This window comes from Triturus cristatus, chromosome 10 (assembly GCF_964204655.1).
Source record: "Triturus cristatus chromosome 10, aTriCri1.1, whole genome shotgun sequence".
Lineage (NCBI taxonomy): Eukaryota > Metazoa > Chordata > Amphibia > Caudata > Salamandridae > Triturus > Triturus cristatus.
Genome location: NC_140593.1, coordinates 897,725,461 through 897,748,794, shown reverse-complemented (window position 1 = coordinate 897,748,794; position 23,334 = coordinate 897,725,461). Strand labels below are relative to the sequence as shown.

Below are 23,334 nucleotides of genomic sequence, written 5' to 3'. Positions count from 1 at the left end.
GTTTTTGATACCGTGATCAAACATTTGTGTGCACTTTTCTTCTGATCACCTAAATACTCCATTTGTTTGGCAAAATTGAGGCATGAAGGTTCAGTTTGACTGACCATTATAGATGCACAAATGTCTGACTTAGCCCTCTCTCACCTACTAACAAGGCAGCTAGTAATGGTCTGTGCATATTTATCCAGCATCACTAAGTCTGATCATCTGACTTCTCGGTCATTAAAGATTAAGAGACTGGTCAAATAATTTGTGAGATTGGCCAGCTCAGGTCCCAAGAAATGGAAATTATATTGTATTTCACAGAATGTAAATGGTTTCCACTGTGTTGGTACTGCCTCATCAGGTATTGCCTCATGTATGTGTTAATCATGGCTGAATCTGGCTTAAAAGTATAACTCCTTTAAGAAGCATCTGGCAGCTATTTTCAGTTGTAATCTTCTTTTATGCCTAATGATCCTTTCAAATGTATCCAAATCTCTTCCTTTACCAGTTTATATTTAAAATCTTACATTGTATGCAACGAATTCTGTCCATGTTCTACATTCTTAGAGAACTTTGGGCAATTTCCTACATAGGGCAACATACAGATGCAAGTCAGATCAACTTTTTATGGACTTAAGACAAAGTAATAAAAGTGAGGCTCTGCTAAAATAAGGCATTCAACAGGTGGATACTTGCCATTATCAAATGCCAAGACACACAGAAGACAAAGTTTAACAGAATTCTACCATGATAAATATCAGCAGTTCTATGGTTCTCACTGTGCGAGTTCCACCATGAGACACTTGTAGTAGCTACAAGGTGAATAGCATAGTCCATCATCCAGCGGTAGAACTATCTTATCTGATCCAATAATGAAACATGATTTGAAGATGCAGAGGTTCAAAGCCTGTTTCACTACATATTGGGTTCACCTTCCCAGAACTTTATAAACAGTGCTTTTCTAATTTAAAGCTTGTGTATCTGTTAACGGTCTTATCCTGGAGCCTGAAACTGCAGTGCTCCACACTTGGTGTCCTTTATAGATTCACATGTAAATCTCCTCTTCACCATTGAGGCATTGTTATGCTTGCGTACACATGTATAATAAAACACAAAGAAGAGCGAAAAAAGACACTGCTGGGTTCACGCCTGCCCTTGATATACAATCACAATTCAAAATGGCGTGAGACCCTGTTTTTGTGCTTGAAACCAGTTTTTTTCAAGCACATCTGAACCAATGTCTTCCTTACTACCTACTACTACTCACCCTCCCGAACAAAAGGCAATTCCAACAATTGTACGAGGTATTGTATGTATAACCAGTATCATTTGTGGATTTCATGTGTCTATCGCTGCGGACAGTGAGTGATTGCACTGCCATTCTACATATTATGGAAGCTGTGTCGGTCATTTATTTTGCTGGTCTCCCCATCTCATTATTGCTAGCACCAAGCATAGCAAGATCTTTTGACGGCCTGTGCTGATTAGTCTTTGGTGAAAGCTTGACACCACCATTCACAAACTCTGTGCTTGAAACTCTTTAGTCCTGATGATGACTTTTTCACATCATAAGGCAGTTGACACTTTCACAAAGAATCCAGATATAGCCCATGCATTAATTGAAGCATTTTTGTAGTATTGCAAAATTATTTTCTCCTACCTTTTCTAGGTCTTGCGTGCTTGTATCTGAAAGACTATTAGTTATAGATTCCTTACCTTAGAATTACCTCCAGGTGTCAGACTGGATCTACAGAATTTTTCTTAAGCAGTACCCCTGCACGTCGGTAGGTGGTGTCGGTCGACTCTGCGTTGGTCGTTGGCGTCATGATCTCCCGAATGACGTCGTGCACGCTGCCCCTGCCAGCTGATGTCCATTCTTTCTTTTTCCACACCAGCCAGTGCAGATCTGGAGAGAGCAGTACCCTAAGTCACTTTTTGACTAAAGTTTTTTCGACTTTTGTCGACATCTTTTCGAGTCGTTAGACTCCTGGTGCATGCAGGGATGTCCCATCGATGTACTGGCTTCAAACATTTGTACCTCCATTCCTTTTCGCCCTGAGTGGCAGCCAGAGGAGGGTGAGGATGAATGGGAGGGGTCTGTGGACCCCCTGGCAGACCAGCTAGAAGAGCCGGACTGGAGAGAGGAGTTGTGTGATATCAGTGGTCTGGATACCTCCCCAGACATTGGTACGCTTTCTCTCCCTACCATGGCCACGGAGGAGGGAGCCTTCTACGCTGTGGTTTTGCATAGAGTGGCTGAGGCCTTGAGCTTCCTACGGTGGCAGTCAGGACTAACCTCCTGACTGAAGTGCTTCAGCCCGCAGCTGCCTCTTCGGAGCTTCTGCTGCCGGTTAATGAGGCCGCCACCGACATCCTTCTGGGCACTTGATCCAAGCCCAGCAAAGGGACTCCTGTGGATAGGATGATTGCCCGACGCTACCGCCTGGCCCCGGGCAACCCCATTTTCCTCTCCCAACACCCTACCCCTGAGACCTTGGTGGTCTAAGCCTCAACATCAAAAGACGCGATCCCTACTTCTCCCCCAGATAGGGAATCCAAGACGCTGGACCATCTTGCGAAGATGTTTTCTTCTGCCGGCTTAGGACTTCGGTCGGTGAACAACGCATGTCTATTGGGCCGCTACACCCACTTTGTGTGGGACATGGTTGCACAAGCGCTGCCACAGTGCCCGGAGAAGGCCCGGACTGTACTCTCCCATGCAGTTGCAGAGGGTAGAGATGCAGCGAAGTCCACCATTTAATGTGGGCTGGATACTGCTGACTCGCTAGGTAGAACGATTTCTACGTCCATAGCCTTGAGACGCTACGCCTGGCTGAGGTCTACTGGCTTTCCCGGGGATGACCAATCGACCCTTTTGGACATGCCCTTTGATGGCTGTCACCTGTTTGGCAACAAGGTGGATAATGCTCTTGAATGCTTCAAGGACTCTCGGGCTACGACCAGATCCTTGGGCCTCGCTGCCACCTCTTGCCCTGCTGAGTCCGCTTTTCACCCCTCTCGTGGCTAAGGTAGGGGTGCTCCACCACGTTCCACCCAGGGCCACAGGCCGGCGCAAGCTACTCAGCCCCTACGTGGCCAGGGACATGGAACCCATCTCCATGAGTCTGGGGGCCAGCGGGCAGGCCAGTCCACCAGTGCCCCCTCTGCATCAGCCTCCAAGCCTTCCTAGTCTGACCTTTCCTGGCCACCAGTTGCCAGTGGGTGGCAGGATTCACCACCACCTCCCCCACTGGCACATCATGTTGGTCAGGTGGGTTTTGCAGTTAGTCCGAAGGGGATACATCCTTCCTTTCGAGACTACCCCTCCCTCCATGACACCAACATTTCATCGCATGTCGGAGGATCACATGGCCCTTCTTCGTCAGGAAGTTACGGCTCTCCTGGCCAAGGGAGCCATCAAGCGAGTCCCTGTGCCAGAAGTAGATTGTGGTTGTTATTCCCACTACTTCCTGGTGCCCAAGAAGGACAAAGGTCTGCGTCCTATCTTGGATCTCAGGGACGTCAACCTCTTCCTCCGTAAGGAGAAGTTAAAAATGTATACATTGGCTCAGGTCTTGTATGCCCTCCACCCTGGAGACTGCATGGTAGCGTTGGACTCGCAGGAACGCTTATTTTCACATCCCCGTCCTGCCGGTCCACAGGCGTTACCTACGGTTCTTGGTGGGCCACAAGCATTTTCAGTTTACCGTGCTCCCCTTTGGCCTTACCAGCGCCCCTGGGGTGTTAACAAAAGTGATGGTGGTAGTTGCAGCTCATCTGCGCAGATCAGGGGTTTCAGTCTTCCCCTAGCTCTACGACTGGCTGTTGAAGGTGCGGTCGCCCCAGGCTGTCGTCTCCCACCTCCAGACTAAGGCGTACCTCCTGCATTCGCCGGGGTTCACTATCAACGTGCCGAAGTCCCACCCGATTCCCTCTCCGAAGCTCCTTTTCATCGGAGCAGTTCTGGATACAGCACAGTTTCAGGCCTAGCCTCCTGAGCAGCGAGTCCAGGATATTTGGGCTATGATACCGATGTTTCCGCCTCTATCCCGGATTTTGGTGAGAATGACCCTGAGGCTGCTGTGCCTCATGGCCTCCTGCTGGTGGACCATGTCAGGTGGCATATCCGGGCTCTGCAGTGGGACCTGAAGTTCCAGTGACCGCAGCATCAGGGGAATCTTTCTAATGTCGTCCAGATCTCGGAGGGCACTTCACACCAATTGCAGTGGTGGCTAACGAACCAGGATTGTGTCAACGGCAGATCCCTCTCCCTTCCCCAACCAGGCCTCACAGTGGTGACAGATGCGTCACTTCTGGGATGGGGCGGCCACATGGAAGAGGTGGAGATCAGAGGCCTCTGGTCTCCAGCGGAGACCGGGCTCCACATCATCCTGCTGGAGCTCCGGGCGATACGTCTTGCACTGAAAGCATTCTTTCCTTCTGTCAAAGGAAGAGTAGTGCAGTTGTTCATGGACAACACCACTGCCATGTGGTACTGCAACAAACGGGGCGGGGTGGTGTCATGGACCCTATGTCAAGAGGCTCTCTGCCTCTGGACGTGGCTGGAACATCAGGGCATGTCTCTGGTGGCTTAACACCTGGCAGGTTCCCTGAACGCTAGGGCGGGTGAACTCAGCCACCGGTGCATGATGGATCACGATTGACGTCTTCACTTGGGGGTGGTGCAAGGTCACTTTCAGCAGTGGGTAGAGCCTTGGTTAGATCTATATGCCACCGAAGAGAACACGCAATGTCAGCAGTTCTGCGCATTGGAATTTCTAAGGCGGCACTCACTCGGCGACGCTTTTTGTCGCAAGTGGAATTGCGGTCTTCTATATGCCTTTCCGCCTATTCCACTTCTGCCCAGAGTGCTGAAAAGATCACGTGCGACCGGGCCCAATTCATTCTTGTGGCTCCCGATTGGGCATGAAGGGTCTGGTATCCTGGGCTCTTGAACATGGCCATCGATCCTCTGATCCGACTGCCTCTTCAAGAGGATCTTCTGTCGCAACAACAGGGTACGGTCCTCCACCAGAACCTGTCCAGCCTCCACCTCCTTGAGGGAGATTGAGCGGCCACAGTTGACAGCTTTCGGCCTTCCTCCCGAAGTCTGTAATGTCATCTTAGCAGCCAGGCATCCCTCCACTAAAACGGTATACACCTGTAGCTGGAACAAATTTGTGGCATGGTGCACAGCAAAGGCTGGCTCCCCTTTCTGCCCCTCTTTCACAGGTTCACCTCTTCATTCTTTCTTTGGCCCAGCAGGGCTCTGCTCTGGGCACCCTTAAAGGCTATCTTTCGGCCTTTCTTTGCTTTCCTGATCAGACTTCTCTTTTCAAGTCCCCTATTTTTAATATATTTCTGCAGGGCATTACTCTCCTCTTTCCTCCTATTCCTTTCGTAATGCCCCAGTGGGACTTGAATCTGGTCTTAACTTATTTTATGTGTGCTCCTTTCGAGCCATTACATAATTGTCCTCTCAGACTCTCGACCTTAAAGAATGCTTTTCTGGTTGCCATCACCTCTGCTCGCAGGGTGAGTGAGCTCCTGGTTCTTTCTTCTAAACCTCCTTTCCTTGCTGTTCATCCAGACAAAGTTGTCCTTCGCACTAGGCCTTCTTTTCTTCCGAAAGTGATTACCTCTTTCCACATAGGACAGACCATCACTGTGTCCACCTTCTTCCTGCCCCCGCATCCTTCTAAGGAGGAACAGAGGCTCCGCCGTCTGGATCCAAAACATGCGCTTTTATTTTATCTGGATCGCATAAAACAATTCCGGGTGGGGGACAAACTCTTTGTTGGCTATGTGGGCACCAAGAAAGGTCGGGTTGTGCAAAAATGAACCATCTGTCGATGGGTCGTACTTTGCAGTAAAATCTGTTATTCCTTGGCGAAAAAGGAGCCTCCAGTAGGGTTTTACTCCCATTCCACCAGGGCGTCGGGAGTCCTACTCAGTGACATCTGCCAGGCAGCCACGTGGGCATGTCTGCACACGTTCATCTGAAAGAGGCACGTTAGTGATAGACTCCTTACCATAGAATATCCCCAGGCGTCAGACTGGATCCGGCAAATTTTTGGTAGCAGTACCCCTGCGCGTCAGTAGGTGGCGTCGTGCGGCTCCGCGTCAGTCACTGGCGTCGTAAGCGCCAAGATGACGTCACAGAGACTACTTTGGCGCCACCTATGCGTGCTGACGTCAGTTCTTTCTTTTTCCGTGCCAGCAAGCGCAGATCCGGATAGAGCACGTACCTTAGTCACTTTTTGAATACTCTTTTGAGACTTTGTCTCCCCTTTTTTCTCCTGGTGCACGTAGGGATGCCTGGCTTTAAGTCTTGTGGGGCCTGCCGTCGCAACATGTCCGTGGCGGACCCCCATGATGTTTGCCTCTACTGCCTGGAGACTGACCATGACTCCCGCTCTTGCCGGGACTGTCGAGCCATGGCCCCGAAGGCCTTGAGGGAGCGGCGCCAGAAGCTGCTGTAGGTCCGGCACTTGTCCCAACGCAGCTCCAGGTCCAGGGGCCGCAGTCGTTGCTTCTCGGGCTCCAAGTCTTCGCCCTCGGATTCCGTTAAGCGACGACATAAAAAGAAGTCTAAGAAGCGTGTTCGCTCTCCGACGTCCCCCCTGTCGGTCCTCGGATGCGGACGAGGGGGACAGGGGTTCTGCCCCTGCGGCTTCCTTAGAGCCTGGGAGTTCTGCGGCCTACCCGCCTTACCCGGGTCCGTTGGCGACTCCCGAACAGGTGCAAGAGTTTCTTGCCATCATGGACCGCCTTTTTAGGCCTCGGGCTCCCGCCGGCGCGCCTTCTGCCCTTGCGGTCCTATGTCCTATGTCCAGATCCTGTTGGCCAGCCGGCGGATCCTGCCTTGGCGCCACAGGATCCTACGCCGCTGGCTCCGGCCCAGCTCCGGCCCCGGCGCCATTCGGTCCAGCGCTCCCGGCTCCGTCCCCAGCGCCGCCCTCGGCTCCACCTCAGGCGCCACAGTGGGTGCCGTTTGTTCCCCCCTTGCCCCTATTCCAGGACCATTTCGTTCCTGCCTGGGATGCGCATTGGGAGACGGTGCCGTTTCCGATGCCGTTCGTCCCCTCTCCGGCTCCGGCTCTGCTGCCGCGACCGGTTCCTCCTGCAACGGAGGTGGTTGATGACTGGGAGGGGTCAGAGGACCCTCTTGCCCGTCACTGTGACTCCGAGCAGGACTGGGTGGACGATCTGGAGGACGCCGGCGACCTAGTCTCTTCTGACCCGGGGTTTGCCTCTCCCCCGCCTACGATGGGGAGGGCTCTTCCTACACGATGAGGCTCCGTCGGGCTGCTGAGGTCCTCAATCTTGATCTTCCTACGGTAGCCCTCAAAACTAACCTCCTTACTGAGGTGCTCCAGATGGCTTCGACTTCGTCGGAGCCACTACTTCCCTTCAACGACGCCCTCACCGACATCCTGTTGGGCACTTGGTCGCGGCCGGCCACAGGGGCCCCTGTGGATAAAAATGCGCCAGGCGTCACCGCCCGGAGCCTGTTGACCCTGCGTTTCTGACCACTCATCCCACGCCTGAGAGTCTGGTCATCCAGGCCTCGACATCGCAGAGTGCCTTTCCCAAAGCTCCGCCGGATAAGGACTCTAAGAAGTTGGAGCAGTTTGGTAAGTGGTTGTTCTCGTCGGTCAGTTTGAGGCTGCGGTCGGTGAACACCGCCTGTTAGTTGGGCCGCTATTCCCACGCGGTCTGGGACACGGTTGCTCAGGTGTTACCTCAGTGTCCTGAGGAGGTCCATGCTGTGCTTTCCCAGGCAGTTTCTGAGGGTAAGGATGCGGCTAAGTTCGCCATTCGGTGGGGTTTGGACACCGGTGACTCGTTGGGCAGGCCGACTTATACGACAGTGGCGCTGTATCTCCACGCTTGGTTGCAATCCACTGGGTTCTCGCCTGATGTCCAGAGCTCGCTCATGGACATGGCACTCGTCTGTTTGGCGATAAGGCTGACAGTGTGCTGGAGCGCTTTAAGGACTGGTGGGCCACGGCCAAGTCCTTGGGTCTTTCCACAAAGAGCCCAGCCACTCCTGGATTTCGTTCCTTTCATGGCCAAGGCAGGGGCGCCCAGGCATGTTCCTTCAACAAGGCCCTTTCTGATTCTCAAGCTGCCCGTCAGGTGATACAATCGGGTCTGGACACTGCTGACTCTGTGGCTCGTGTGATGGGGTCTTCTGTGGCGACAAGAAAAGATTGGCTTAGATAGTCCGGATTTTCTCCTGATGTTCGAGCGACTCTGCTGGATTTGCCTTTTGATGGGTCAAGACTATTTGGTTCAAAGGCTGACTCTGCCTTGCAGCATTTTAAGGATAGCAGGGCTACTGCAAGGTCTCTGGGCCTCCAGGTGCAGTCCAGTGGATACGGCTACAAGCGATATCGTGGTTTTGGAAGAGCTGCTTCCTTTCGTGGCCGCCAGCAGACTCAACAGGGCCAGCAGCAGCAGCAGAATCCTTTGTACAAATCGTACAGAGGGAAGAATAAAGGGCGTCTTAGGGGAGCCTCACAGCAGCAATCCTACTCCTGCTACCGTTGGTACTTCAGGAAAGCAGTTCTAGATCCCCCCCATCTTAGAACATGTTGGTCCGGTAGGGGGTCGGGTGTCCCACTTTCTACAAGATTGGAAACTGATCACTTCAGATCGTTGGGTTTTAAATCTTGTAGAGAATGGGTACGCACTCCCTTTTTTAGAGTTTCCTCCTCCTTACCCTCCTCGCCAGGGTTGGTGTTCAGAGGACCACTTACTGCTTTTGCAGCAGGAAGTTCTTACCTTGTTACAGAAAGGTGCGATAGAGGCGGTTCCGGAGCAGGAAAGGGGTCAGGGATGCTACTCCAGGTATTTCCTGATCCCCCCTAAAAGGACGGTCGATTGAGGCCGATCTTGGACCTCAGGATTTGTAATCTTTACCTCAGGCAGGAAAAGTTCAAAATTTTGACCTTGGCTCAGGTTCTTCTTGCGCTGCAACAGAAAGACTGGATGGTGTCCATCGATTTGCAGGATGCGTATTTTCATCTTCCCATCCTGAAGTCGCATCGGAAGTATCTCCGGTTCACGGTAGGATCGGAACACTACCAGTTTGTGGTTCTTCTGTTCGGTCTGACTTCCGCACCTCGAGTCTTTACGAAGGTGATGGCGGTGGTAGCAGCACATGTCAGAAGGTCAGTCGTTCCTGTTTTCCTCTACCTGGATGACTGGCTGTTGAAAGTAGAGTCTCTGAAGTTGGTGTTCCGCCAATCTGAAAGAAACACGTTAGTTAGATTCCTCACCTTAGAATATCCCCAAATCGCACCTGGTGCCTTCTCAGCGCTGCCTGTTCATAGGGGCAATACTGGACACGACTGTGTGTCAGGCATTTCCGCCCCTGCAGAGGGTTCTCGACATTCAGGAGATGATTCCTTTGTTTTTTGATGGAGCGGTTCCAGTCCTGAAGGTTCTACGCCTGCTCGGTCTGTAAGCTTCCTGTATACTGTTGGTCAGTCATGCGCGCTGGCACATGAGGGCACTCCAGTGGTGTTTTCGCAGGCAGTGGTATCAACACAATGGAGATCTCGGGAAGAAGGTTAGAATCTCCAGAGAAGCTGCAGCGGAGTTGACTTGGTGGGGTGTGCAGGACAACCTGTCTCAAGGAAAACCCTTTCAGCTTCCTCCACCTGTGACCACAGTGATCACGGATGCCTCCACTCTAGGGTGGGGTGCTCATCTGGGGGATCTGGAGGTCAAAGGTCTTTGGTCTCCAGAGGAAAGGTTGCTTCATATCAATCTTCTGGAATTGCGGTTGATACGTTTGGCACTAAAGGCTTGCCTTCCTTCCCTTCGCGGTCAGTCGGTTCAAGTCCTGACGGACAACACTACTACAATGTGGTACATCAACAAACAGGGAGGTGTATGGTTGTATCGCCTCTGTCGAGAGGCTCTGCGACGCTGGTCCTAGGCACAGAACCATCGGATTTGTGTGTTTGCAAATCATCTAGCCGGTGTGCTGAATATTCGTGCGGACAGTCTCAGTCGGCATTACTCGGCCGATCACGAGAGGTGGCTTCAACCAGAGGTGGTCCATCACATCTTTCAGATGTGGGGGTCTCCTCGGTTGGACCTGTTTGCCACCCACGAGAACGCGCACTGCCTGTTGTTCTGCAGTCTCCAGTATCCAATGCAGGGATTGCTGGGGGACGCGTTTCAATTGGATTGGAGCTCACAACTCCTTTACATTTTTCTCCCATACCCTTGATTCCTCAGGTTCTGAGGAAGATTCGTCAAGACCGGGCCCAAGTCATATTGATTACCCCCGATTGTCCAAGAAGGGTGTGGTACACAGCTCTTCTTTACCTCTCATCGCACCCTCCGCTCCGTCTCCCTCTCAGGGCAGACCTCCTCTCGCAGTCGCAGGGGCAGGTTCTACACCCCGACCTCCAGAGCATGTACCTTCATGTCTGGAGATTGAACAGGGCACCCTGAGTTCCTTCTCTCTCCCGCCGGATGTGGTGGATGTTATTTTATCGTCCAGGCGACACTCCACCAAGTCTGTTTACTCTTCCAGATGGTCTAAATTTGTTAAATGGTGTGGAGAGAGGTCCATTGATCCTTTAAGGGCCCACTTGTCAGATGTTCTAACGTTTTCGCTTTACTTGGCCCAGCAGGGTTGTGCTGTGGCCACTGTTAAGATCGGCGAGGAGGGTAAGTGAGCTTCAGGCTCTTAGTTCGAAGCCTCCTTTCTTGACCATTCATGCAGATAAGTTGGTTCTAAGGACCAGGGCTGCTTTCCTTCCCAAGGTGGTTACTCCTTTCCAAATGAGGCCGTCCATTACTTTACCTACCTTTTATTCCCCCCCCCCCCCTTCGAAGGAGGAGGAGAGACTTCATCGTTTGGACCCTAAGAGAGCTATCAGCTTTTATTTGGACAGAACAAGATATCTGAGACTGGACGACCAGCTCTTTGTGGGCTACATTGGACGAATGAAAGGCAGAGCTGTGCACAAGCGGACACTTTCAAGGTGGATCATCTTGTGTATTAAGATCTGCTACGCCTTGGCCAAGAAGGACCCTCCTGAAGATATCGGAGCTCATTCCACCATAGCTAAGTCTACTACTTCTGCTTTGGCTAGAGGTGTTCCTGTTATTGATATTCGTAAAGCAGCAACTTGGGCCTCCCTCCACACCTTTGCAAAGCATTACTGCTTAGATTCGGAGGTTAGGAGGGGATGGTCATTTTGCTCGTTCTGTTTTGCAAGATTTTTTGGTCTAGTCAGGTGGACACCCTCCTCCAGGGGAGGTATGGCTTTGGGATTTTATTCAGAAGGTGAGGAATCCACAGGCAGAAGTATCCATCAGAAGAACAAGTTACTTACCTTCAGTAACGCTTTATCTGGTGGATACAATATCTGCCTGTGGATTCCTCATGGTCCCACCCGCCTCCCCGTTGTCCGACTGTTTCTACCAAAAAGATGCTTTAACTGTTTAACATGAGTGTTTTTTAAATATGTCTTAATCATGCTTATGTTTTAATTTGGGAAATGCTTGATCTATTGCTTTCTGTCTATGCTTTAATTTATTTAGCAATTGTATATATATTTTGTATACTATGTATACATGTGAAAATGTGTTGGTCCGCCCATTTGCCTCGGTGGCACGGAAAAAATGGGTGGAACTGACGTCAGCATGCCGACGAGGTCTTCTTATGGCTCCGATGACATCATTCGGAGTCGCGAGCGGAGCCGTGCTATTAGGACGTCCTCGTCGACGTGGGAGAGCTAGGAAAGAATTTCCGCGGAATGCTGGGGCAGGGGGGTATTTAGAAGGTGAGGAATCCACAGGCAGATATTGTATCCACCAGAAAAAGCGTTACCGAAGGTAAGTAACTTGTTCGTCAGGTCCGGAGAGACGGCTTCTTTGGCCATTCATTTCTCCAGGACTTTCTGGTGTGAACTTGGTTTGCAGATCCACCTCCGGGGTTGATATTGCTGGGGTATCTATACTAAGGTAAGGAATTTATAACTAATATCCTCTTTCAGATAAACAAGTTACTTACCTTCGGTAACAATATATGTGTAAGAGAGATATATTAATTATAGATTTCCCTACGGCCCACTCATCCTCCCCGTTCTGCGAACTGACTTCTAGAGTAAGGGACTCCCTTTCAGGGCTCTAGTTTTGTGCACCAGTGGTCGGTGTCTTGCATGGCTCTGCACTTCTGGCGTGGAATGTCGTGTAAAGAACTGACATCAGCGCAGGGGTGGCGTCTATGCCAACAACGAGTCGACCGACGCCACCTACCAACACGCAGGGGTACTGCTGAATAAAAATTCTCCGTATCCAGTCTGAGGCCTGGGGGTAATTCTAAGGTAAGGAATCTATAACTAATATATGTCTCTTTCAGATATATTGTTACCAAAGGTAAGTAACTTGTTCTTCATACACACTAGTTTACTATTTTTCACTATCTGCACTGTGTGATCACCAAAAAATACTTTATAATTGACAGTTTGTTGAAAAAGATTTAGATGGCCATCTAAACTATTCCCAATATTGGACTGGTAAAAATAAATAATTTCTGACATAGGGCTAGTGTTATCCCCTGCATTTAGTGGCGATTGGGAAATAATTTTCCTCTCCTAATACATGAGTTTTCAAATCATGGAGTCCTTATGAACCACTGTTACTAAGATTACCCAAAGTTCATTACAGGCATATTGAGTTGCCAGGAGCTGTGAATTTGCGCTAATAAATAGCTTTAGAATCTTCTGGAAATCTGGGGGCTAGGTGATTGGGGTTACCGTTGCAAGAAGATATCTTGCTCCAATGGAGACCAAGCATAAACAGAGGTGCTGGGCAAGAGTAAAGAGGCTCATTTCTAATAATGTAAAATAGAACTGTAGGGTTGAGGTACAAAGAATCCCAGAATGTAAGCAGCATGTAGTCAAAAAGCCAACCAAATGTCATTGAAGATGATGCATCTCATGTGGGTTGATCCAGTGTGGCCTTCTGGGACCTGGAAGTGTGGTTTGTTGTACTCTGGCTCTATGGGTTTCATCTATTCTTTTAGCAAAATGCAGAGACTTTTAATCTAATTTGTGTGTCTTGATGTGGTCAATTATAGGCTTACTTGGAAGCCATTCAGATTTCTATGTAAGTACTAGTCTAAAGGCTGGGTTTTACCAGACACGATCAAAGAATCGTGTTTGGTAAAACACAGCCTTCAGACTGGTACTTTGATTCTATATTCCATTCCACGATTCCCCTGCCTTTTAGAATACATTTAATATATAATCATCCTAACATATCAAGAATTTTCTGTTTATTTTCGTGAGATATTTAACTTGATATTAACTCAATGTATTCCATTTCAGGGGGAGGTGATGTCAAAATTGAAAACCATAAAAGCAATGTCAAGGACAAGGTGCAGTCAAAGGTGGGATCGCTAGACAATGTGGCTTATGCTCCAGCTGGAGGGAAAGTGAAGGTAAGACACTTTCAGTGGTTTTAAACTATGAATGCCTCCCTTTATGAAATGTTCCTGTGCACAAGAAATGTAAACTTGTGTGAAATTGGAATTGATGGGATCAGGGATCTAATTGTCCTAATGGACAGCTGCTTGATACAGTGCTAGACTTTCTACCAGGCTCCTTGGTTGGTCACTGTTGGGGAGCATGTCTCTCTCTTACCCAGCAAACTTATCATTTGCACAGACTTCCATGTGTCAAGAAGGGAACAATATTCTAAGACTGTGTATGTGAGGAGGCTACCCATGCTTGGAAGCTATTGCTACAGGTAAGTAATGCTGTCAGGCTGTCACTCTCATTGTGCTGAGGATTCATTTCACTTGCTGTAAAGTTGCCATCATCACTGTCACCAGTCCAGAAAACAGCATAGACTGTACCAATGATATCTCTAAAATAGACATCTCTTCATAGCTTCTGTTAAGCAGACTTAATCAAACTCTTTCTACATCTTGGTGGCAAAATGGTTTTGAAACCTTGGAGTTTAATTTTGTGGGAGGTGGAATATTTTTCATATCTGTTCTGGCCATGTTCCTGTTTTTGCTCCCTCCTCCCCCATGCTTCCCTATACAACTTCTCTTTCAGTTCCTAGTACTGATTAACAAGCCTTAGATTTGTAGTGATCCAGCTAGCAGCTGCCCTTCTCCAGTGTATCTTTATCTTTTTGCTTTCTGTACAAATCTGTTCTGGGCTATATTTGGCCTGCTTTAAGGAGTGAATTGTTAATGAGGGGCAGTTTTGCACTGCGGGTACTAGTAACTTTTATGGGAGCCACTGTCTGCCCTAACCAGTGATAACTGGTTGTCCCTTTCATTGCTAAGTCATGCAAGTGCACATCTAAGGTTGGTTATGCAAGTTTTCAAGTTCCAGAGACTGGCTGGGGTAACAGAAATAAAGTCACATGGTTGGCAAATACTTGTGGCAGCACCCTAGGCTTGGCCTTGACTCTCCATACATACATCTCAGACATCCTGATGACCAAAATTCATGCTTGACCTATAATATATTAAAACTAGGCACTAATCTGAGTTTTCGTTAGTCTGTTTGTTTCAGTATGTTGCTGCCTTTTCTTGATTAGCTCTCAGTAGATTGCTCAAGATTTGACATTCAGACTGAGACTAACATGCTTTTTAATCCTCATGTGGATTGTTCTGCTTCGGATTGGCTCTATAGGGTTCTGTTTTTCAAATATTGATTGATTTGAGGTTGTTGAGCAACCTCTCAAACACCTTCTTGAACAGAAGCTCTCTGTTGTAACAATTGTCTACAGTCTTGCTAAGAGACATTGCTCAAGTCTGCTATAGAAGGCCCCTTTTGATTCAGAGGACCAATGGGTTCTTAGCAAAAATGGCATACCTATGCCACATTAGTATATTTGTAATCATCCTGCATAGCAGAAAACAGAAATGTTGAAAATGAGTTACTTCAATTCAACTCTTCCTCTCCTGAGTGATTGAGCATGTGGTTCTTTTGACCATTCTGGACTTTGTTGGCTTTGAGTGTGGTGCCATCAGGAAACTCTCACTTCTAAATTCCCAATGTTAGAGTGCAACACTGTCCTTTGTTTACCAGATTCTTCTAAACTAATTAACACAGTGAGCATTAGAATGCAAAGGACCAATTCTGTGTGCAGCAATCAGCAACTTAAAGAAACAACAAATGATGGTGTTAAAATCTGCAGGTTATGTTGGAAGATGATGGATTGTGTCAAATGTGACAAATCCATAATCATGCAAAATCGCTGCAGAGTTGCATAATTCCAGTGGTCCATCAGTGTTTTTTCAAATCATTCACATGCCACTGTCACCACACCCCATTAGGCTTGTTCTACCTTACGTTTTTAATATTGCAGAAGAGCCATGCTCTGTTTCTCCTTTTGCTATTATAGTTCTAAGAAACCCAGGTGAGTTTAGGACAAGAAAGTCAAGCTGAGACATTGTGGTTCTTGCACGGTCCTCTTATATTACGTTTTTTATAGTGTATAGAATGAGACTGAGATGTAAATGTCCAGCAATTAGTATAATACAGGCAGTTCACCATCTAGCAAGTCCCCTCACTACCATCCATTGGCTGTGCGCAAAAGCTTCTTTAAGGGTTCCGATTCAACAATGTACAAAGCATTGTAAGATACTACATAACATAAAGCGTGTTTGACATTTGGGAAATTAATATGCCATTGACCAAAAATATATATTTTTGGAGCAGAGAACTCTTCCTCCCAGGTTATATGCCACGATTGCCGAAGTTGTTGTGGCATATTCTAGTGCCTCTAAGTAGATTATTTTCTGCATAATACATGTTCTACACATTCATGACTTTAGGAAAGTAGCTACAGGTGCGTCTTCAACTTGGCTTGCCTTACTTTAGGATCTTGTTTGGCATCGGCTTCAGTGCCTCTTCTGGCAACAAGAGTTAAGATGACTCTTTTCCCCACTGTGAGCTCCCAAAATGATTTCCACTTCTCCTCATTCAGTTTTTGCTTCCTTCTGTCAGTCCCCCCCTTTTACATATGATGCCAAAGATGTCTAAATAGTGTTCACATGCACCATCTGTCATCTTTTCTGAGTCCTCCAGGGGCTTCCTGCCTGACATTTCTTGTCACCCTAAAATGTGACTGTGGCATGCAGGAATATGGTAATGGCCCCCACCAGGTGTCTTTCTGTGGCTCTGCCCTCCCTTCCAACCTCTTTGCTGCCTCCATGGGTCTGATGCTTTCTCTCTTGAAGCTTCTGTACTTCTACAGAATTGATGTTGCTACCACTGACATTATAGAACTGCTCGAGTTGCATGCATGCTGCTGCGATGTCCCATACTCACAGTGATAGCTCTCTGTGCCCCAACAGCTTCTCCGATTGAGCATAGCAGCTCTTCAATCTGTTGAGTACCTATCTGCCATTTTGTCACTATTCGGTGTGCTGGGCAATAGCTCTTCAGGCCTTTGTGCTTGAAAGCACCCCCCGTACACCCTCTGTATCAGATGACTGCCTTCGAAACTGCACCAGCTCCTTCACAGGTTCGCTGTGAATCCTCACCCATTCAACAGTTTTCCGTGTTCCTATGGCATTCACAGATTTCTCGAGGTGGATACTCACACAATCCTTCTGGCTACTTGCTAAACAAGCATTTGCAATGCAATAGGTCTCGCATTACTGAAAGTTTGAGCTACTGGCGTTGCATAAATATTTGCAACGCCAATAGCTCAAAATGTTAGTAATGAAAGACCTATTGCATTGCAAATGCTTGTTTTTGGGTGGGTTTACATTAGATTTTGCTAAAAGCACATCCCCGTTTTCAGGTGCAAGCTAAAACGGAGCTCAGCCGTGCCCCTGGTTGCCATCTCATGTGACACTAGCTAATGTTGAGCCACTGCACTTCAACTCAGGCCGCTGTATGTGCACTGTATTTACACAGAAGGGTATTTAATGGCCCCCGCGCAACCCCAGGTAAAATTAAGAGTGGAAGGAATGTTTGAATGAACTAGCAGGCCACGTTTTATGGATTGAGCAAGTTGGGCAGCAGTGATTAAAAGTCTAATTTAACAACAAGAAAGCTCCTGCGATGGATGTTTATTTTATTTGTAACTGATGATCAGGTCCCTGCAGTGCAGCCTCGGAGCAGGTCAGATTTCCCAGGGGATCTGCGGCATCTCTGCAACCAAACACGAATTCTGCAGGGAGAAAGATTTATTGGAATCCCTGGTCTGCAAAGCAGCCACTTCCATAAAGCACCGGGAGCTGAGTGAATTCTCCTGAACCCCATTTTGAGACCCTCGTGAAAGGCGTTTGATTGTTGAAGTCCTCGGGCTCAGCTGGCGGCATCGGGGCCCTTCACGAGGGCTGCGCCGGCGATGGCCACTCTGCACTGTCGCCTGCACCAGCAGACCGCCGTTTTAGCGGCAGTCTTCTGCCACTAAAGCGGCGATAATTTTATCGCCTGTCTTGATAATATGCCCCTAACTTATTCATTCTCGTCTCAAATTTGGGAGGATTTTGCTCTGTGCAGGTTCATTGCCGATTTGCAGTGCAATAGGTCTCCCATTTACGCAAGTTTAAGCTATTGATATTGTAAATTACAATGCCTTTTATTTATGTTTTAAACACGAAAACCAAAATAAAAGGCATTGTCATTTGCAATGTCAATAGCTCAAACTCGCATAAATACGAGACCTATTGCATTGCAAATGCTTGGTTTTTTTTTTGCTTTGTCTCCGAGAAAGGTGATCAATCTTTTCCTTGAACGTTGATGCTGCTAATCAGAAGACAGCCTTCTCTGGTAGGAAATTATAAAAACTTTTTGAGCTTATTTTGTCTAAAACGGATGATCGGGTTGTATTTTGCAAAATTAAAAAAATTGTGTGAGTTTTTAGTCCATGGAATGGCAGTACTTCAAAATGTTTGCAATCTAAAAGGAGTACACAACAACTCCCTGAATGAGCACACACAAAAGAGATAAGCTACGTGAATGTGTGGGTGTCAAGACACTTCCCACAAATAGCTTTAGAGGTTGTATACTTGTAGCTGGTAACACAGCTGACTGTGCTGAAAACATAGCTCACTTGGTTACTGCATGTATTGCAGAGATCTATGTGTAACCTGCAAGTTACATGCTAGAAGTGGAATGCCAGTGAACGTGATAAACGCAAGCAATACTCGGATTACAATAAACATAAACACAGAATGTATTTTTTTGCAGCAGCGGGATTGCAGCATTGAAAACTTAGGTTGTTCTATAACAAAAATGACTCATGTTGCCGCACAAGGCACGCTCTTACCAAAAGTTGACGGAACCCTTTGCGTTGCGTATTGCTGCATTTGGGTGTTAAACTGGCGCTAAAGATGCAGTACGTGCTCAGACAGGGTTAACATGCAAGAAATCAGCAACACAGTGAAGCGATGCTACCACAAAATGCGCCGCACTGAGCAGCACAATCCGCCTGTTGACCAAATCGTTTAGTCAACTCTGCTGCACAATATGTTCCTCCTGTGCCGCATAATTCCAGTGGTCCGGTCAGTAGGTAAACGTGACGTTCTATAAGACTTTGAACCATGCAGGAAGTGGAAAAACCCACTTCATGTAAGCACCCCTAGTGCACTATTCCTGCTTCAGAAAGTTCATTTACCCCATTTCTGAGGTGAATGACCAGGGAACATGCGGCCGTGTTTGGGGCATAATCGCTTTGCGGTCTCTGAGGTTGAAATCGTAAGCAAGGAAACAGCGTTTTCTTTAGGGGAAAAGCTATTCTAGAACGAGCTTTAATTAAATCTTTAACAAAGTCACAATTTCTAAGCAAAAGTTACACCCTACAATTTTTTTTTACATGTTTGCAATAGTGTCTCAATTGGTTTCCTCTATTCGCTGGTTCAAATTCAAATTGTTTTATGTAACATGGACTACAACAAAATTGTTTCCCCTCCCCAGAAGCACACTGCCCCCCTTTCCCATCACTACAAACTCTCACGCTACGCTCGCCCCTCCTCGTCTTCAGAGCCCTGTTACCCAGTTTTTATGGGGACCACCGATTCACACGTGTGGCCCCAGGCTGGAGAGCTACAATAATTTCCCGTCTACGTTTTGGAGCCCAGCCTTCCTCCCTGGTTGATACCGTGCAGGTCCAGCCCATAAATCCCACATGTGCGTCCATAACCCTACATACCAACTCATTAGTTTTAACGAGGATAAAGCGGCCAGTCTGCATGCAGCCGGTCGGACCAATGTGTGTTAGACAGCAAGGCAACTCAGTGGGTTAAAAACGGTCTTAAGGACGCAGGTGCAGAGTCTGCAGGGCTGGTAAGCCTTCCATCCTTCCAAGGTCAAGCAGACGTGTTTGATAAGAACAGTATATAATTCCGAAGCACAGCGGTGGCAAACAGGCACAGAGGCCACTGCAATGAGCACGTCATTGCTGTGTTTTAAGTGCTTTGCTCTGCATAGACAACCTCTTCCATTTAAATTTCAAAGGTCGATAGGGTCGGGGCAGAGCAGTCACGGTGCGTGGGGAGGTTGATAAGGCCAGAGTAGAGCGCATTACAGGCCAATGGTACCAAACAAAATAAACAACATTTTATCAAATTAAAAAGTAAAATCGAATGGAAGCCATGGAGACGCATATAGTTTCAAGTAGGAAATCTTCAAACACAAATGAGAGAATAAACCAGCCAAAACCACGCCATGATTGCGTGTATGTTTGGGGTGAATGACAGGCGCTTTGTGAGTTGGTGCAAGTGATCTTTACTGGGGGAGGGTAAAGGGGGCTTTGAGTGGATTTTTGAGGGCTTGAAAGACGCCAGAGTACCTACAACGGAGCCTCAAACCCGCCCCTATGTAAACATTAATGCGCGGCCCTAGCTAACAAGCTGTACGGAGTCTGCAGCAGAACTCAAACACAAAGGGAAGCTGGGGGGGGGTGCCAAGAAGAAGGCCTGTTACTGTACTGAAATACTATGGGCCCTGCACTCATGCAGTACACACAGGGCCCTACCGAACAGTTGACGCCCTCGCCTACCTTGACATCTGTAACAGACTAGCACCTCCAATTACGGCATTGTTGCTGTGCGCAGAATACAAGCGCTACAAGGCCTTACCATGGAGAGAATAAGAGCTATATAAATCGCTGCAACATAAGAAACATGTACAGTATTTTACTCAATGGCCTGTGCGCAAATGGAGTGATCACTGCAAACCTGGACGGGATAAAGACCTGTGGGTTCTGCGGGCCCACCTGAGGCTTTTATCACTAACTACTTATCCACGCCCAAGCTGTACTTAAATCTCTCTTATCCACTGGAGCAATTTTTAATCAAAATTAATATTATTAACACTAAATATAAACATCGGAGTTTATAATCCAAGGCAAGGGTCCTATGGCCGCCGCACAGATGAAAGGCGGAGTTGGCCTCAGACACGTGAAACACAGATCACCGCGGCGGGGGTACAGCCTTCTTATGCACCTTCCCGTGTTTCCACCTTACAGTCTGCCATCACCAAGAAGAAGCCAGGCAGAAGGCTCTAATTTGTAAGCGTGAGCTAATGCCTGCTAGGCGAAACAAGTTTTTCATTGCGCATATTAGAATTTGAGTTGCGAGTAGGCGCTTTGATGGATTTATACTGTGGCTCAGGCTAAAGGTTAGGGCGGTTCATCGCAGCCGATACAGGCAGCCTCCCCCAAAGCAATCCACCCCTCAGCCAAACACAGGGCTGAAGCATTGGAGATCATAGCGTCAATCCTGCTTGTTCCCGTCTGCCTTATGCACGAAGGGAGTTACCCTAAGAGACGGCCTTCTGCCTTCAGAAGGGCTCCGGTTTGAAGCACCAGAGGAAGGAATTAAACACCAAAGCCGCATAAATCTCTTCCAGTTGAGAAATGTTTGATGGCTTCTTTGTTTTAGGCAGTGTTCATGTTCGGCAGCGCTGGGATCAGTCACCTCCCTGTCAGGCTCTCTCCTGACTGAACCTGTCAGCTGTTAACCTAGATACAGAAATTTGGATATAAAAAAAAGGCAAAAATCGTAAATAAATAAAAGGCCAACACTGTACCTCTGATTGCCCATCTTTGGAACCTTCTTCGGACATTCTTGTTGTTTTTTCGACCTAATTTGACATGGTTTTATTAGCGTTTGCTTCAATAACAAAGCGAGGACGGAGAGGAGGGAGGCCACGCCCCCAACAACGACCGGCGCTTACATTTGTCGGCGGGGTCTGGCACGTCTGTCGGGGAGGGGTTAAAAACAGATGTCACACTGCAGCAATTAAGTGCGAGTGAAGCGGAGGAAAACTGTAGTTAGGCGCCGCTGCTTCGGGACTTCACGGAAGTTACCATAGGATCAACAGCCAACAGAAATCAAGAAAACAACAGCAATGCCAGACTTGAACCAATCACAAGGGGCAGGAGAAATTACACGGAGTTGAAGCCAATATAGAGATTACTTTAAGTCTCGCTGAGACAGTGCATGCAGTGCATGCACTGCTAAGGCGAGACCTAAAAAGTGGCTATAGATAAACTTTATGTAGAAGGGTCGGAGGGGCAGCGAGGAAATGCATCCTGCTCCCTTCACATCTTGCCTACGCAATCTCCTCAGGTCGATTTAATTTATTTTCCAGTTAGTGTCTTGCCAAACTTGGCTCTTGCATAGATTAACATGCTTGAATCATCCCTGTTGTCAAACTGGGAGTCCCACGGTAATCACAGTAAGCATTTGCAATGCGAAATTGAGGCTGCAAAGCTTTTACATATTCACACCATAACCTATCCACATTATTTATTTAAAGTAGTAAAGTCCAACCAATCAAGAGTTAACCCTTAGAACACCTGTCCCCCAGAGGCTTCCCTACTTCAGATTACTCTGCATATCATGTGTGAAGAAATCCCTCTGAGCTCTGCTCTGTCTTTAACAGATTACTGACTTTTTCAAACTAAACTGCTGATAGTGAAGATTTTTCCACACTTTTTTGAATTTACCATCTTAAACATAGACCATGTGTGATACATTAAAAAAAAGTCACTTAAGTCCCTTGGACTTACGCCAAGAAAAGGCTGAACTATGAGGACCCTCACAAAAAGTGTTCATATTGCCTCTATCCTAATCCTAAAGCAAAGTATTTCAAGATACGCTATACCTTTTCAACTAAAACCCTCAAAGATAAAGAGGGAAGGTTTTTGATATGGTTACAGGAATCGAATTGTAAGGAAATTTTTGGTGCCTCAAAAAGGCATAAAACACCTTACAAGCATTGGCATAGCCAATAGTTCTCACCTTTGGGACCTTATAATTGCTTAGCCATGCAACATTTGATGTTGTTGCACCAAGGATTATTGTGCTGCATAACTAAACACTTACAAGGTCCCAAAGGCGAGATCTATTGGCTATGCCAATGCTTGTTTTAGGACTTGTGCACTGCGACCACAGGTAAATCTGCCGCAGGGAGTTCCCAAATAAAGTTACATAGTGCGCAGTACCTGTACCAGCCTTTATCGTCCTCTGGCTGGGCTTCTCATGGGTTAAACGCCCGTGCCTGGTCATGCAGCGTGTTGCGGTGGCACAGTCTTTTCACAGCCTGGTCACCTATCTAACGCTCCACCATCACTAGTAACGCTGCCGCGGGGAGCTTCAAGTTGAATGAAAAATCACATATAGTTACACGCATGGGCACTGAAATGGTAGAACACCGGGGAGCTCAAAAATACATGTAATAAGTCAAAGTGCACCGCTGGCGTCCATGCGTATCGCATGTGTGCGATGATAAGCATGCGCACACGCGAGAGGGGAGCACATACAGATAGGGAGCTGAAAACGACAGAACATCTGTTTGAATCGGGACCCCCTCATTTCCTGTTTTGGTTAACCGTTCTTCTGCCCAGCATAAACTGTAAATTGTCTCTCGTAGTGTTGTGATTTCGTGCTGATAAGCGGCCAAAGTTCACCTTAGTTTATGAGGTACGGCAAACTGCCCAGAGAACTCTATTGCACGGCATTACACGAGGAATTCAGTGACTACGTTGAGCGGAAGTTGTAGAGCCGGGTTTCCACTTCTGTGCGAGATCGCAGAGGAGCCAGAGATCTGTATTGAGGCAAGATGGCAGGGCTGGCCCGCAGGGTCACCAAGGTAAGGCACGGGTCCTGGGCACGGAGTGGAATTGTTGTGGGGGGGTGTAGGGGTTAGCTCAGTCGTAGCATTGCAAGGAAAGAGTTCTGGGCAGCTGCCTCTGCTTATGGGAGTCAGTAAACAGAAGGAGGAGAGGGCAGGGCTTTAAGTGGTATGAAAAAAAGGGGGTCTCTTAAAGGGGCGTGGTCAATGTAATTAAGGGCGTGGCATAAAAACACATAAGCTAGAAATCTGT

At 47.8% G+C, this 23,334-nt stretch overlaps 1 protein-coding gene across 50 annotated transcripts in view; it reads left to right on the top strand.

The window, feature by feature from the left end:
• Window positions 1-23,334, top strand: part of MAP4 (microtubule associated protein 4) — a 1,793,677-nt gene that overhangs the window by 1,710,448 nt on the left and 59,895 nt on the right. For all 50 annotated transcript variants that reach the window (XM_085628688.1, XM_085628664.1, XM_085628660.1 and 47 more), the window contains one exon: window positions 13,350-13,462. In XM_085628688.1, coding sequence (XP_085484814.1) covers window positions 13,350-13,462 — 113 coding nt within the window. The remainder of the gene's footprint in view (window positions 1-13,349; window positions 13,463-23,334) is intronic.